The 18025-nt window shown below is 42.0% G+C and overlaps 1 protein-coding gene across 1 annotated transcript in view; it reads right to left on the bottom strand.

The window, feature by feature from the left end:
- LOC112068849 (polycomb protein SCMH1) overlaps window positions 1-18025 on the bottom strand; it is a 46920-nt gene that overhangs the window by 9607 nt on the left and 19288 nt on the right. The window contains 1 exon segment of the mRNA XM_070438316.1: window positions 11376-11622. Coding sequence (XP_070294417.1) covers window positions 11376-11622 — 247 coding nt within the window.

Below are 18025 nucleotides of genomic sequence, written 5' to 3'. Positions count from 1 at the left end.
TTTCTCATGCCAATAAAGCCCTTTGAATGGAAATGAGAGAATTCTTCACTGAGATAGATATCAATGGCAGAACTTGCAATGAGTGATACAAAGAAACCAGCAACCTTGTCACTTCATGCACACACACGGTAAAGGGTGAGACAAACAAATACAGACCTTCCACAACAGAGGCTCCTTTGTAAAGTGGTTCTGATTTACAACCCAACAAGCCCAGACAGACAGACAAAGACAGTGAAAGTAGACAGTAGAGTTCCTCTGCTACCCGTGTGACTCGTCCTCTCTGAACACTTCCTTCCTCCCTTGAGTTTTGATACACTTGCAAGGCCTAGCCAATGGGGACCGGACAAGACCAAATTCCTCATAAACCGCAGACAGTTAACTCTCCCTCGTTGTAATCTCTGTGCAATTCTCACCAGAAGAAAAGGCAAACTAGCAGTCTAGAGGCCCATCAAGCAGACAATGCTGACACTGCCTGGGAAATAAGAGTAGTAGCAATAAAGACACAAACTGCCGACAGCTGTCAGATATGGTGTTTACATGTATCTTTAAACCTCACACCCTGTAGTACACACCCTTCCGTTATTAGGAGCCAGGCCAAGTCTAAATCACACGCTGCCTAAAGTGTACGAAGCAACCACAGCATGCAAAGTCAAACATGAATGCGGACACTCGCACTTAACACTTAGCCTGTGGGGCAATACACCAGACCTGGGTTCAAATACATGTGTATTTGAGTATCTGGTATTTAATATACTTTTTCTGTGTATTTCAGTATTTTCAAATACACAGATTAAAACAATTACTTTTATTTGAGTATTTGAATGGTTATTTGTAAAAAATAAAAAAATAAAAAACACTATTACAATTTGGTAGAGTATTTCCAAACACTTATTTCAAATGCTATTTTCAAATACCTGGGTTAAATGCATGGGAGTGTATTTGAGTCGGTGTATTTTCAAATACTTTGAGGGTATTTCCAAATACATTAAAATATTCAACTACTTGTCTTTTCAAATATAATATATTAGAATACTTAATTCACTTACATTTTAGTAATTTAGCAGGTACTCTGAAGAGGTAGGGTTTCACATGTTTTCGGAAGAAAATACAATGCTGTTCTAGCTTCAGGGGGAAGCTGGTTCCACCATTGTGGTGAAAGAGCTTGGACTGGGCTGGTGGGAGCTGCCAAGAGACCAGAGGTACATTGAATGTATGTAAAAGTAATTGAGACATTTGAAATAGTATTTGAACCCAGGTTTGTAAAATACACACACCCATAATGACATGCACGAATGTACACATACACACTATCATATGTATCCACTTGGATTTCCTTCACATTTTGTGGCGTTACAAAGAGGGATTAAAATTGATTATATTGTGATTTTTTTTGTCACCAATCTACGCAAAATACTCCTTAATGTCAAAGTGAAAACAAAATTCTATAAATGTTTACAAATTACTACAAAATAAATAACAAAAACGTCTTGGTTTAAGTATTAATTTGTTATGGCAAGCCTAAATAAGTTCAGGTGTAAAAATGTGCTTAAGAAATCACATAATAGTTTGCATGGACTCAGTCTGTGTGCAATAATAGGGGGTAACATGATTTTTGAATGACTACACCATCTACACTACATCACCAAAAGTATGTGGACATCTACTCGTCGAACATGTCATTCGAAAATCATGGGCATTAATATGGAGTTGGTCCCCCCTTTGCTGCTATAACAGCCTCCACTTTTCTGGCAAAGGCTTTCCACTAGATGTTGGAATATTGCTGCGGGGACTTGCTTCCATTCAGGCACAAGAGCATTAGTGAGGTCGGGCACTGATGTTGGGCGATTAGGTCTGGCGCGCAGTCAGCGTTCGAATTCATCCAAAAGGTGTTCGATGGGGTTGAGGTCAGGGCTCTGTGCAGGCCAGTCAAGTTCTTCCACACCGATCTCGACAAACCATTTCTGTATGGACCTTGCTTTGTGCATGTGGGCATTGTCATGCTGAAACAGGAAAGGGTATTCTCCAAACTGTTGCCACAAAGTTGGAAGCACAGAATCGTCTAGAATGTCATTGTGTGCTGTAGCGTTAAGATATCCCTTCACATGGAACTAAGGGGCCTAGACCTAACCATGAAAAACATCCCCAGACCATTATTCCTCTTCCACCAAACTTTACAGTTGGCACTATAAATTGGGGTAGGTAGCGTTCTCCTGGCATCCGCCAAACCCAGATTCGTTCTTCTGACTGCCAGATGGTGAAGCGKGATTCATTACTCCAGACAACCAGTTTCCACTGCTCCAGAGTCCAATGGCGAGCTTTACACCGCTTGGCATTGCGCATGGTGATCTTAGGCTTGTGTGCAGCTGCTCTGCCATGGAAACCCATTTCATGAAGTGAGGCACTTTTGGAACTCGGTAGTGAGTGTTGCCACCGAGGACAGTAGGTTTTTATGTGCTACGCGCTTCAGCACTCGGCGGTCCCGTTCTGTGAGCTTGTGTGGCCTACCACTTTGTGGCTGAGCCGTTGTTGCTCCTAGACTTTTCCACTTCACAATAACAGCACTTACAGTTGACCAGGGCAGCTCTAGCAGGGTAGAAATTTGACGAACTGACTTGTTGGAAAGGTGGCATCCTATGCCGGTGCCACGTTGAAAGTCACTGACCTCTTCAGTAAGGCCATTCTACTGCCAATGTTTGTGTATGGAGATTGCATGGCTGTGTGCTCGATTTTATAAATCTGTCAGCAACGGGTGTGGAATCCGCTAATTTGAAGGTGTGTCCACATACTTCTGTATATATAGTGAATGTACCTCACACACTCAATTATCTTTAAGATCCTTCAGTTGAGTAGTGAATTCTAAGCACAGATTTAACCAAAAAGACTAGGGACCTTTCCAATGCCTTGCAAAGAAGGGCACMAATTTTTTACAAAGCAAACACTGAATATCCCTTTGAGCATGGTGAAGTTATTAATGAGGATTTGGATGGTGTAGCAATACAACCAGAACATGTGCAGACCAGCTGGCTGGTGTGTTTACGGACATATTCAGTCTTCCCTATCCCAGTCTGTTGTCCACACTTGCTTCAAGATGTCCACTATTGTTCCAGTACCCAAGAAAGTGAAGGTAACTGAACTAAATGACTATCGCCCAGTAGCACTTACGTCATCATGAAGTACTTTGAGAGGCTAGTTATGGATAATATCACCTCCACCTTATCCGACACACCCCCATCAGACCCGCGATGCAAAAAGAAGAAAGTTACCCCACCCAAATAACGCAAAAGTTACATTTTAACATTCATGAGGAGAAGAGACAGTCAACGGACCATTTTGTGGTGCTGAAATGTAAAGCTGCAACCGCAGTGCAATCATGTGTAGGTGAACAGCGCCTGGTGTTGAAATTATAACTAGCTAACTTGTTATGCAAGTGGCGAACAGGAATAGATATCTTCATTTTAATTTGACTTTATAAACAAGAGAGCTTATTTGCAGCCTATTTCTTCCGAGCCTTACATAAAATAACTTGGATGAGGTAGGCTATGGCTTAACAGCATTTTTCACAAGAAAAAAATGTTGCCTAATAGAAGTGCGAGTTTTTCCAAGTGGGCCTGCTTACAATGGGAACTGGACAAAAATGTAGCATCCTACATAAAACAATAATGTAAAGAAAAAAAGGTGACGTCTGCAAATGTCTGTGTCTGAATGTCTCGGGATAGCTTGCTCCTGTAATGTCAGCATGAGACCTAAATAGCCTTGGATAAGTACTTAGTATTTGCTAAGTCATATAAGGCTACTAAGTTACTTACTCAATGGGAAAAGTTGCATTTATCCTCGGACACGATCTTGTTGATGGTGGGTGAGCTGTGATTTTGATACGCAGGCAGTCCTCGATTGACGTCTGAAATCCAGTTTCTGTCGTGAATCTAGATTGCGTTCATAGAGGAAAAGGAGGACTCACAGGTGTAAGTTGATTCAAACAATGTTAGCACATAAAATGCAAGTTTCTTTATTGTGCTGTATTCCTGAGCTTGCCACCCAAAACGCACTCAGGGACATGGCACTCCTGATTCTTCAACGTGTGTAAGCGCAGCCTTCCAGATGAAAAGTCAAAATCGAACTACTCAAGCTTCCTAGTAAAGGCCTCAAGTTTTTCCACCATGTCCACGACTGTTTTCCCTCTTCCTTGTAACTGCAGATTTAACCCGTTTAAAGTGACAGAACAGGTTAGCCAAAAAAAGAACGGAGAGGAAATCCTCATTTTCCAGAATGCGAAGGTGGTCAGCTGCTGCACATATTTAGCTTTTTCTAAGAAAACCGACAATCTGGTCATGCAGCTCACAGAACCACTCCAGCGCTTTTCCTTTACTCAGCCAGCGATTCTGTCACAAGCTTGCGGAAAAGACGGTGTTGGATGCTTGCTTCCAGACAAACTAAACACATTCTTTGCCCGCATTGAGGATAATACAGTGACACCGACGCGGCCCGCTACCAAGGACCGCGGGCCCCCCCCCTCTCCTTCTCCATGGCCGACGTAAGTAAGACATTTAAACGTGTTAACCCTCGCAAGGCTGCCGGCCCAGACAGCATCCCTTGCCGCGTCCTCAGATAATGCGCAGACCAGCTGGCTGTTTACGGACATATTCAATCTCTCCCTATCCCAGTCTGCTGTCCCCACATGCTTCAAGATGGCCACCATTGTTCCTGTACCCAAGAAGGCTTAAGGTAACTGAACTAAATGACTATCGCTTTGAGAGACTAATCAAGGATCATAATCACCTCCAACTTACTTGCCACCCTAACCCACTTCAATTTGCATACCACCCCAATAGGTCCACAGACAATGCAATCGTCATCCCACTGCACACTGCCCTGTCCCATTTGGACAAGAGGAATACCTATGTAAGAATGCTGTTCATTGACTACAGCTCAGCATTCAACACCATAGTACCCTCCAAGCTCATCATTAAGCTTGAGTTCCTGGGTCTCAACCCCGCTCTGTGCAATTGGGTCCTGGACTTCCTGACGGGCCACCCCCAGGTGGTGAAGGTAGGAAACATCTCCACTTCACTGATCCTCAACAATGGAGCCCCACAAGGGTGCATGCTCAGCCCCCTCCTGTACTCTCTGTTCACCTATGACTGCGTGGCCATGCACACCTCCAACTCAATCATCAAGTTTGCAGACGTCACAACAGTAGTGGGCTTGATTACCAACAACAACGAGACAGGAGGTGAGGGCACTCAGAGTGTGGTGTCAGGAAAACAACCTCTCAATCAACCTCAACAAAACAAAGGAGATGATCGTGGACTTCATGAAACAGCAGAGGGAGCACCCCCCTATCCACACCGACAGGACAGCAGCAGTTCCTCGGCGTACACATCACGGACAAACTGGAATGGTCCACCCACACAGACAGTCTGGTGAAGAAGGCGCAATAGCGCCTCTTAAACCTCAGGAGGCTGAAGAAATTTGGCTTGTCACCTAAAACCCTCACAAACTCTTACAGATGCACAATTGAGAGCATCCTGTYGGGCTGTATCACCGCCTGGTACGGTAACTGCACCGCTCACAACCGCAAAGCTCTCCAGAGGGTGGTGCGGTCTGCACAACGTATCACCGGGGGAAAATGACCTGCCCTCCAAGACACCTACAGCACCCGATATCACAGGAAGGCCAAAAAGATCATCACGGACAACAACCACCTGAGCCACTGCCTGTTCACCCCGCTACCATCCAGACGGTGAGGTCAGTACAGGTGCATCAAAGCTGGGACAGAGACTGAAAAACAGGCTACCAGACTGTTAAACAGCCAGACTCGAAATCATTGGCCACTTTAATAAAAGGATCACTAGTCACATTAATAATGTTTACATATCTTGAATTACTCATCTCATATGTATATACTGTATTTTACACCATCTATTGCATCTTGCCTACGTCGCTCGGTCATCGCTCATCCATATATTTATATGTATATACGTATATTGTTATTCAATCCCTTTATTTAGATTTGTGTGTATTAGGTAGTTGTGGAATTGATAGATGACTTGTTAGATATTACTGCACTGTCAGGACTAGAAGCACAAGCATTTCACTACACTCRCATTAAAATCTGCTAACCACGTGTATGTGACCAATAAAATGTGATGTCTCCCTGACAAAGTTGATTATGCGCATTACCTTATCCATTACATCTTTTAGCTCATCGTTTAGTCTGGCACACAGCACACTCTGATGGATAAGATAGTGCAAGCCATTAATTTGGGGGGCGATTTCCTTTAACCTGCTGACCAGGCCGTGTCTGCCCAACATAAAAGGAGCCCAGTCGGTAACCACAATATTGACTTTTTCGGATGACAGGCATGCTGCGTAAACAATTCTTCCAGCTTTGTGAATATGATGTCCCCGGTGGTGTGTCCTTCGAGGGGAATCCGTGCCAGCAGCTCTTGTTTAAATTCCTTTCCATCAAAATAACAGACAAATACACACACAAACAACTGTGCTACAACAGTGTTGTTAGTACACTCATCAAAAGCCAGGGCAAAAGGTTCAGCCTGATTGAGCCCCTCTAGAACGATCCTATGCACATCATCTGCCAGTGCATGGAGGGGGCGGCGGGCTGTTGATGCAGACAGGAGCACCTGTTTGACAGACGCTGTTATGCTATCCAAATCAAAAATTGTCAAGAAACTGAAGATCTCGTACAACGCTGTGTACTACTCCCTTCACAGAACAGCGCAAACGGTCTCTAACCAGAATAGAAAGCAGAGTGAGAGGCCTTGGTGCACAACTGAGCAAGAGGACAAGTACATCAGTGTGTCTAGTTTGAAAAACAGACGCCTCACAAGTCCTCAACTGGCAGCTTCATTAAATAGTATATGCAAAACACCAGTCTCAGTGTCAACAGTGAAGAGACGACTCCGGGATGCTGGCCTTCTAGGCAGAGTTCCTCTGTCCAGTGTGTGCTCTTTTGCCCATCTTAATATTTTCTTCTTATTGGCCAGTCTGAGATATTACTTTAGCTTTGCAACTCTGCCTAGAAGGCCAGCATCCCGGAGTCACCTCTTCACTGTTGAAATCGATCAATGATCAATTATCCTTTTAAAATAATAAACTTGGATTAGCTAACACAACGTGTCATTGGAACACAGGAGTGATGGTTGCTGATAATGGGCCTCTGTACGCCTATGTAGATATTCCATAAAAAAATCAGCCGTTTCCAGCTACAATAGTCATTTACAACATTAACAATGTCTACACTGTATTTCTGATCAATTTGATATTATCTTAAATGGACAAAAATGTTGGCTTTTCTTTCAAAAAACAAGGACATTGTAACGGTCTTCTACCTCGTCCTCCTCATCAGACGAGGAGAGGCGAGAAGGATCGGAGGACCAATTTGCAGCGTAGTAATTTGACATAATATTTATTCAAATGAAAATGACGAAACACGAAGAACACTTGAATTGATACAAAATAACAAAACGACGTAGACAGACCTAGACATGAGAACTTACATACAACGAAGAACGCACGAACAGGAAAATGACTACACAAACGAACGAACAAACCGAAACAGTCCCGTGTGGCGCAACATACACAGACACGGAAGACAACCACCCACAACAAACAATGTGAAACCACCTACCTTAATATGGTTCTCAATCAGAGGAGATGAAAACCACCTGCCTCTAATTGAGAACCATATCAGGTCACCCATTAACCAACATAGAAACACATAACATAGAATGCCCACCCACACTCACGCCCTGACCGACTAACACATACAAAAACAACAGGTCAGGAACGTGACAGACATTTCTAAGTGACCCCAAACTTTTGAATGGTAGTGTATACATACAGTACCAATCAAAAGTTTGGACACACCTACTCATTCAAGGATTTGTCTTTATTTGTACTATTTTCTACATTGTAGAATAATAGTGAATACATCAAAACTCCAAAATAACATATATGGAATCATGTACTAACCAAAAAAAAGTATTAAACAGATATATTTAGATTCTTCAAAGTAGCCACCCTTTGCCTTCATGACAGCTTTGCACACTTGGCATTCTCTCAACCAGCTTCATGAGGTAGTCACCTGGAATGCATTTCAATTAACAGGTGCGCCTTGTTAAAAGTTAATTTGTGGAATTTCTTTCCTTCTTAACTTAAAACCTCTACAGGATCGGTGGGTCCCCCGTGGGACAGTTGAGCCAACGAAGGCTAACGGGATTAGCATGAGGTTGTAAGTAACAAGAACATTTGCCAGGACATAGACATATCTGATATTGGGAGAAAGCTTAAATTCTTGTTAATCTAACTGCACTGTCCAATTTACATTAGCTATTACAGTAAAATAATACTATGCTATTGTTTGAGAGTGCACAGGTATGAACTTGAAACTGTATTAATAAACCAATTACTGACATTTGGGCAGTCTTGATATAACATTTTGAACTTAAATGGAATGGTTCATTGGATCAGTCTATAACTTTGCACATACACTGCTGCCAGCTAGTGGCCAAAATAAAAATTTAGCCTGGGCTGGAATGATACATTATGGCCTTTCTTTTGCATTTCAAAGATGATGGTACAAAAAAATACAAAGAAGCTTTGTATTATCTTTTATAAGAGCTAATGTGTTATATTCTCCTAATTTCCACAAACTTCAAAGTGTTTCCTTTYAAACGGTATCAAGAATATACATATCCTTGCTTCAGGTCCTTAGCTACAGACAGTTACATTTGGGTATGTCATTTTAGGCGAATATAGAAAAAAAGGGTCCGACCCTTAATAATGCATTTGAGCCAATCAGTTGTGTTGTGACAAGTGAGGTGGTATACAGAAGATAGCCCTATTTGGTAAAATACCAAGTCCATATTATAGCAAGAACAGCTCAAATAAGCAAAGAGAAATGACAGTCCATCATTACTTTAAGACATGAAGGTCAGTCAATCCGGAAAATGTAAAGAAAGCTTCTTCAAGTGCATTCTCAAAAACCCTCAAGCACTATGATGAAACTGGCTCTAATGAGGACCGCCACAGGAATGGTTTTTGGTTCCAACCACTGTGTCTTTGTGAGACGCAGGGTAGGTGAACGGATGATCTCCGCATGTGTAGTTGCCACCGTGAAGCATGGAGGAGGTAGTGTGATGGTGCTTTGCYGATGAACTTTTGACTGGTACTGTATATTGCTTATATAATTTTCAAGATGAAAAAACATTTTCAGTGTAAACTTATTAAACAACTAAAACTAGATATAATCTACAGTGCATTCGGAATGTATTCAGACCCCTTGACTTTTTCCACATTTTCTTATGTTACAGCCTTAATCTAAAATGGATTAAATAAAAATTATCATAAATCTACACACAATACCCCATAATGACAAAGCGAAAACAGGTTTTTAGAAATGTTAGCAAATGTATTAAAAAACAAAAACAGACACCTTATTTACATAAGTATTCAGACCCTTTGCTATGAGACTCAAAATTGAGCTCCTGTTTCCATTGATCATCCTTGAGATGTTTCTACAACTTGATTGGAGTCCACCTGTGGTAAATTCAATTGATTGGACATGATTTGGAAAAGGCACACATCTGTCTGTATTAAGGTCCCACAGCTGACAATGCATGTCAGAGCAAAAATCAAGCCATGAGGTCGAAGGAATTGTCCGTAGAGCTCCGAGACAGGATTGTGTCAAGGCACAGATCTGGGGAAGGGTACCAAAAAATGGCTGAAGCATTGAAGGTCCCCAAGAACACAGTGGCCTCCATCATTCTTAAATGGAAGAAGTTTGGAACCACCAAGACTCTTCCTAGAGCTGGCCATCCGGCAGAACTGAGCAATCGGGGGAGAAGGGCCTTGGTCAGGGAGGTGACTAAGAACCCGAGGGTCACTCGGTCCTAAAGGACTCTCAGACCATGAGAAACAAGATTCTCAGGACCTCAGACTGGGGAGAATGTTCATCTTCTAACAGGTCAACAACCCTAAACACACATCCAAGACAACGCAGGAGTGGCTTTGAGACAAGTCTCAGAATGCTCGTGTGGCCCAGCCAGAGCCCGGAACCTGATCGAACATCTCTTGAGAGACCTGAAAATAGCTCTGCAGTGACGCTCCCCATCCAACCTGACAGATCTTGAGAGGATCTGCAGAGAAGAATGGGAAAAACTCCCCAAATACAGGTGGGCCAAGCTTGTAGCGTCATACCGAAGAAAACGTGAGGCTGTAATTGCTGCCAAAGGTGCTTCAACAAAGTACAGAGTAAAGGGTCTGAATGCAAATGTGATATCAGTTTTTAATACATTTGCAAAATGTTTAATCCAATTTAAAAAGGCTGTAACGTAACAAAATGTGGAAAAAGTCAAGGGGTCTGAATACTTTCCGAATGCACTGTATGTAGAAAAGATAATGGACCTATATATTTTTTTATACGATTATCTTTGAGAACTAACAATCACCTATTTACAAGCTAGACAATCAGGGAAAACCCAAAAAAATTAATAATTATACATTCAGGAGCATTTTGTCTTGGGGCCGCCATTGATTTTGTAAAAATGTCAGAGTCCCTCAGATAGCATAAGCCATAGCAAAATGTGTAGAACTGCAGGAAATTAGCTTTAAAACAGCACTTTTGTCACTGTGGCTAACAGGAGGGCCTCTAAAATTTTATATCACCCTTTATTCATTTCAACTTACCCTTCTGCGGTGGAAAACCCACCCTCAATCTGCTGCACTGCTGTCCTCTCCTTCACTCTCTACTCTTTTCCAACTCTTACTCCTCTTCTCTCCTTTCCTGCCCTCCTTCACTCTCCTCCCCTCTGCTGACAAGATAATGTAAACAGCCGCTTTTCACAGACAGCTCCTTTTCCCTATTGTTTTTTTCTCCTTCTTTCTCTCAGTCTCTGGTTATCCTGGATGCCGCCTTTGCCTGGGCCCCTTTTAGTGCCAGCATGAGGACCATAGAGTGGGGCATACACTCACATAGCTTTGCCTGATCCCCCCCCTTCACAGTCCTGTGCCAAGGTCTCATAAAACACACTCTTACAAAAGTGACCCTTTCTCTTTCTCACCCTTCTGTCCTTCCTCACTCATTCACTCACATTATGTCTTCCTCCAACACAAGAGAAGGAATTTCAAAGGTGCGTTCTATTGACCTAATAAACCACTCATCTCATTCAGAGGAAATTTCAGAGCCTAACTTCAGATTTTAATTCTTTCAGTTTCTGTAAAATGTTATTTTATATGAATTAATAATGTTTAAGTCAATACCACAGGTACAAATAGCTGACAAGTCTAGAGGGTGGCAAACAAACAAACAAACAAACAAACACACATACTGTACATACACACAGACACGCACAGACCTTTGGTGCCGGGCGGCTGCAGGTTGTCCCCGGTGAGAGAGCACCAGCCCACGGGGAAGATGTCCCGGGAGTCGTAGCGGCAGTAGTAGTCGAAAGCACCCCGCCAGCCGTCGAAGGTGACGAGCACCTCCACGCCACGCAGCGCCCCCACCGTGGCCGGGCAGATGAAGTGGGGGTTCTTGCGGTCCACTGCCTCCAGCTTCATGCCCACCTGGAAGGAGTTCTGCTCTGGGACCGGGGGCTCCTGCTGGGGTATGAGGGGAAGGGAGGTGGCAGGGATGGGAGAAGTTAGTGACAACCTCCCAGAGGTTAAGATAGTCATGTCTCTCCTTGGGGGGGTGCATAGTTGTCACATGAAGTGAGGTCCAACTGCATAATGGGTGAGTGAAGACACCATGACAGGAAGCGGAGCGAGAGACAGACTAGATTCCATTGTAAGACATAGATGGGTTGGGTCTGGGAACTACTATGAACATCATAGTTGGTTTGGGGTTTAGCTGCTTTATGGGTTGATGCATCATATGATAGAGGATAGAGGGGTAATTGTACTGTGAACAATATCTTGAAGGCATTGATGTAAAAGCAGATACAGTGCTGAGTTCCCTCAAGAGGATGGAACGTGGATTATGGATACGCACTTGCATATCAGGTATGTGTGCCTATCGGGTGAAATGGAGAAGATGGGGAACAAAGTGAAAATGACATGACTTGGGAACACTTCTCGGAACCTGGGGCCTAAAGGGCAAGTCTGGGTGAAAGCATGAGGAAGCTTTTTAGAGCTTTCATTTTTGTGGAACTTATCCTGGAGGCATAGAGTCAGGTGAAGAGAGTGGGAATTGTCATGGTTTCAGACTTTGGTTTTCATGCATATATAAATATGCATAGCTTATCACGATATTAATGCTGTTATCTGTGTGTGTCGTTTTGTTGCTTTCCAAGTCTTGTGCTCTCTTAGGAACCAGAAGGGGGAAGTGGAGAAACCACAGCCGCTCCATCTGCCATTGAACAAGACGGCAGATTCAGCTGGAATGGCAATTAAATTGTGTGATCATAGTACAGAGGCCATAAGTCTCTTACATATGTAAACCTYGCGGTGTAACTGGTTGTTCATTTGTTTGTTTAATTCATGTTTTATAATAATTTGTTAGTTTTTTTATTCATGTTTTCAAGTTTATGTAAATTTTCAAGTTTATGTAAAGTGAACATTAGGACGCTATTGTTCAAGAGGAAGGACTGTTGGAWTCGGCTAAACTTTGAACATTGAGATATTAAATGAATGATAGGAAATTAAAGAGACTATGTTAGAAGTTAATGGTTCTCTGAAGAAAGACAGAAGGCTTTGGAATGTGTTTGATGGAGGAGAGGAGAGCGATGGGTTGATATAGGGAAGACAGGTGGACATCTGTGTCTTAGATGAAAGAGGGGTTGAGGTCAGGAGGTGAGGACAGATTCTCTTAAGAGAGTAATAAATGTTTGGAATCCTGTTACCCTCTTTATTAGCTTCCTGTAGAGCCATAAAATGTAAGGATTGGAGAGAAAGAGGAGTGTCTTAAGTGGGATGTATATAAACTGTGATGTCTGAAATGTTTTGCTGTCTGATTTCAGCTGTACAGAACCTTTGGGAAGAATACATCCGGTTAAAGCTTCTCTAGTGTCCGTGGGTTATTTACTCTGAAAAATAAGAACCTAACAATACGCACAAGTACACATGGGTTTTGTGTTGTAGATACCTGGTAGTGGAGTATGGGCCTAAGGGCACACAGTGTGTTGTGAATTCTGTTATGAATGTATTGGAATGTTTTTAAAATCGTATAACTGCCTTAATTTTGCTGGACCACAGGAAGAGTTGCTGCTGTCTTTTTGGGGGATTTTTTATATTATTAACCCCTCCACTCCCCCCCCCTCTTTGGAGGAAAAATATATATTTTTATAGCTTTTCTGCTACATATACATACATTGTACATATTCATATACATTTTACATACACATTTTGCATACATGGTACTTTAACATAAGCAGTCACATAACAATAATACATTGCCAAACATAGGCTCTTTAATCCCAACCCTCAGCCACTCTCAGCCCATCCCACCTATCACCATAGACCACCCTCGTTTGTGTGTCATATATTTTTCAATTGTGCCGTTTCACCAAATGTTTTACCTTTTTTAATCGTATAGTATCCACAGATGAGCTTAAGATGAAAACCTTTCCTACGAGTATTATTATATTATTTATTGACTGACTATGGGTTTCCAAATCGCCCAACACTGCTATTTGTAAGGTTCATTTAAAGTGCATAATGTGACTTTTTTTTAACCATTCCTGAACCTGTGACCAGAAACAAGATACATAGATCATTTATTCTGGTATTGCCTCTATTGATTCTGTTACTTCGCAGCAAAATCTATAGAGCTGAGATTGTTGTATGCCCCATATATATATAGTATTCTGTTGGTGGAAAACTAAGTGTTCAATCAAGTGTTGTTTTTTGTACCAGTTCATAAACAATGTGCCATGGAATCGGTTCATCAAAAATCGCTTCCCATTTATTTTGCAACCTGTATGGCTCAGCTGTCAAAATTTTGGTCCTCAAATGAAACTGGTATATTTTTCTATTTATTCCAGTACCTTTCAGCTAATTTGTATCTTTAATATATGGCAGGCAAACAAGTTCCCTACCTTCTCCATTTTCAACTTGCCGCCTTCATTTTTGTGGTAATGCTGCAATCAGTTGATTGTAATTTTTGATTGAGCAGATATTCCCATATATTTTCGATAGCTGCATATGTGACATAACTCCTCCGCTTCTATTCATAATATCATTAATAAATATAATACAATTTAAAAAAAGATTCCATAATGAATGTTTAATTTATTAATCAGTATATTTGAATTTAACCTTAACATTTGTTATATCTTTTCTGGAGGATAAAACTGAAATTGTATGGCTTGTTTAAGAAAGAGTGATACTTTAAACAAAATATAATTTCCAATTAGTCGGAAATGAGAAGTTGTAATCTATATAAGGGCTAAAAGGCAATTTTTGAACAAAGGATGAGCCTTTCTTAAAAATCTACTGGAGAACCATTTTGGGTTTAAGTATAATTTATGTATGAGTGAAGCTTTTAGTGAGAGGTTTAAAGCTTTAATATTTAATCATTTTAGTCCCCAAACTCATATGCATTATATACAGTTGAAGTCGGAAGTTTACATACACTTAGGTTGGAGTCATTAAAACTTGTTTTTCAACCACTCCACAAATTTCTTGTTAACAAACTATAGTTTTGGCAAGTCTGTTAGGACATCTACTTTGTGCATGACACAAGTCATTTTTCCAACAATTGTTTACAGGCAGATTATTTCACTTATAATTCACTGTATCACAATTCCAGTGGGTCAGAAGTATACATACACTAAATTGACTGTGCCTTTAAACAGCTTGGAAAATACCAGAAAATTATGTCATGGCTTTAGACGCTTCTGATAGGCTAATTGACATAATTTGAGTCAATTGGAGGAGTACCTGTGGATGTATTTCAAACCCTACCTTCAAACTCAGTGCCTCTTTGCTTGACATCATGGGAAAATCAAAAGAAATCAGCCAAGACCACAGCAAAAAAATTGTAGACCTCCACAAGTCATGGTTCATCCTTGGGAGCAATTTCCAAATGCCTTAAGGTACCACGTTCATCAGCAGTCATACCGCTCAGGAAGGAGACGCGTTCTGTCTCCTAGAGATTAACCTCTCTAGGCTAGGGGGGCGGTATTTTCACATCCGGATGAAAAGTGTGCCCAAAGTAAACCCCCTGCTACTCAGGCCCAGAAGCTAGGATATGCATACTATTAGTAGATTTGGATAGAAAACACTCTGAAGTTTCTAAAACCGTTTGAATAATGACTGTGAGCATAACATAACTTATTTGGCAGGAGAAACCCTCTTGGTCACTCTYTTTTCAATGGGTTTTTTATGGGCACTTGCTTGCAGTTCCTATTGCTTCCACTAGATGTCAACAGTCTTTAGAAATTGGTTGATGTTTTTCCTTTGAGAAATGAAGAAGTAGGGCTGTTCAGAACGAGGGTCGAGTCTAGTGTACTGTTCGTTAGGGGCGCACGACCTGAAAGCTTGCTCCACATTCCAGAGAGACATCAGAGACTGTAACGTTCTTTGCTTCACGGAAACATGGCTCACTCGAGAGACGCTAACGGAGTCGGTGCAGCCAGCTGGTTTCTTCACGCATCGCGCCGACAGAAACAAACATCTTTCTGGTAAGAAGAGGGGCGGGGGGGTATGCCTTATGATTAACGAGACGTGGTGTGATCATAACAACATACAGGAACTCAAGTCATTCTGTTCACCTGACTTAGAATTCCTCACAATCAAATRTCGACCGCATTATCTACCAAGGGAATTCTCTTCGATTATAATCACAGCCGTATATATTCCCCCCCAAGCAGACACATCGATGGCCCTGAACGATCTTTATCTGACTATGTAAACTGGAAACCACACATCCTGAGGCTGCATTCATTGTAGCCGGGGATTTTAACACGGCTAATCTGAAAACAAAACTCCCTAAATTCTATCAGCATATCGATTGTGCTACCAGGGCTGGTAAAACCCTGGATCATTGTTATTCTAACTTCCGCGACGCATATAAGGCCCTCCCCCGCCCTCCTTTCGGAAAAGCTGACCACGACTCCATTTGTTGCTTCCAGCCTACAAACAGAAACTAAAACAAGAAGTTCCCGCGCTCAGGTCTGTTCAACGCTGGTCCGACCAATCTGATTCCACGCTTCAAGACTGCTTCGATCGCGTGGATTGGGATATGTTCCGCATTGCGTCCAACAACAACAAATACGCTGATTCGGTGAGCGAGTTCATTAGAAAATGCATCGGCGACATTATGCCCACAGCAACGATTAAAACATTCCCAAACCAGAAACCGTGGATTGATGGCAGCATTCGCGCGAAACTGAAAGCGCGAACCACTGCTTTTAACCAGGGCAAGGTGACCGGAAACATGTCCGGATACAAACAGTGTAGCTATTCCCTCCGCAAGGCAATCAAACAAGCTAAGTGCCAGTATAGAGACAAAGTAGAGTCGCAATTCAACAGCTCAGACACAAGAGGTATGTGGCAGGGTCTACAGTCAATCACGGATTACAAAAAGAAAACCAGCCCCGTCGCGGACCAGGATGTCTTGCTCCCAGACAGACTAAATAACTTTTTTGCTCACTTGGAGGACAATACAGTGCCACTGACACGGCCCGCTACCAAAACCTTCGGGCTCTCCTTCACTGCAGCCGAGCGTGAGTTAAAACATTTAAAAACGTGTTAACCCTCGCAAGGCTGCAGGCCCAGACGGCATTCCCAGCCGCGTCCTCAGAGCATGCGCAGACCAGCTGGCTGGGGTGTTTACGGACATATTCAATCAATCCTTATCCCAGTCTGCTGTTCCCACATGCTTCAAGAGGGCCACCATTGTTCCTGTTCCCAGGAAAGCTAAGGTAACTGAGCTTAAACGACTACTGCCCCGTAGCACTCACTTCAGTCATCATGAAGTGCTTTGAGAGACTAGTCAAAGACCATATCACCTCCACCCTACCTGACACCCTAGACCAGGGGTGTCAAAGTCAAATGGACGGAGGCCAAATAAAAAATTTAGCTACAAGCCGAGGCCGGACTGTTCGAATGTTCATTGAAAAAATTTTAAATGACGCATATAGTCTAGTGAACCTAATTGAACCTACTGAAAACCTAACAAATATATTCCAATATGATCAGATAAATAAAGCAATATTTTCTTATGGCTCTGTCAGTAATCTTTAATTTTCAACAGACACAAAAGACAAATTTCCTTTATATAAAAATCCCCATAACATGAACATTAAATGAAAGAAACCGGTATTCAAGGCACCATCAGTAGCCTATATTTTCTATTTTAGCAAAAGTGGGCTAAATTTACTTCAAAAAAAAACAATAATAGCAATTTTCTATCATCCACTCAACTGAAATATTTTTAAAATATATTGGATTGAAATACAATAAAATAAAGTGCAAAAATCTATTAATCAAAAAACACACTTTGTTTAAGAGAAGTAACATGCAGTGAAAACAAATATTAAACTTTAACTTTTAAACTTGAACTGAGTAAAAACTCTAAATATGTGATTGCACAGTAATTTCACTTGTTTGAGGTTGAGGGTGATACTTGGTGGTGTCCCATCTTTTCCACAAGTTCATCAATGTTGGGTAAGGCTCTGAGCTGAGGAAATCCTCAGAATTGAGTGGAGGTGTTCAGCAGTAAGTCGACTTCTGTGTTGATGTTTTGTTCAGGTTCATCAAAGAAACAGTTGTTCACACAGGTATGTGCTGCCAAACATAGACAAACGTTTGAGCAGCCTGGATGCGCAGCTGGGGCATTGTGGGGAGGAAACGGGCGAACTCCGCAGCACCCACTGCCGCATATTTTGCCCTCAGTGCATCATTGCATGGAGGTCAATCAACTCCATTTGGAGTTTGGGTTGAGCTTTCCACGTCAACAGCAAATGGGTTAACCGAAGCAGTTCCAACCTGCTTTTTTGTGCTTCAAAGTCAGCAAATCGGCGTCGAAAGGTCAGCGGCAGCATACCTATTTTATCAGCCA

The sequence above is a fragment of the Salvelinus sp. IW2-2015 genome, unplaced genomic scaffold, assembly GCF_002910315.2.
Source record: "Salvelinus sp. IW2-2015 unplaced genomic scaffold, ASM291031v2 Un_scaffold768, whole genome shotgun sequence".
Taxonomy (NCBI): domain Eukaryota; kingdom Metazoa; phylum Chordata; class Actinopteri; order Salmoniformes; family Salmonidae; genus Salvelinus; species Salvelinus sp. IW2-2015.
Note: the sequence above shows the minus strand (reverse complement) of the source record. Positions and strands in the feature narration are given on the sequence as shown.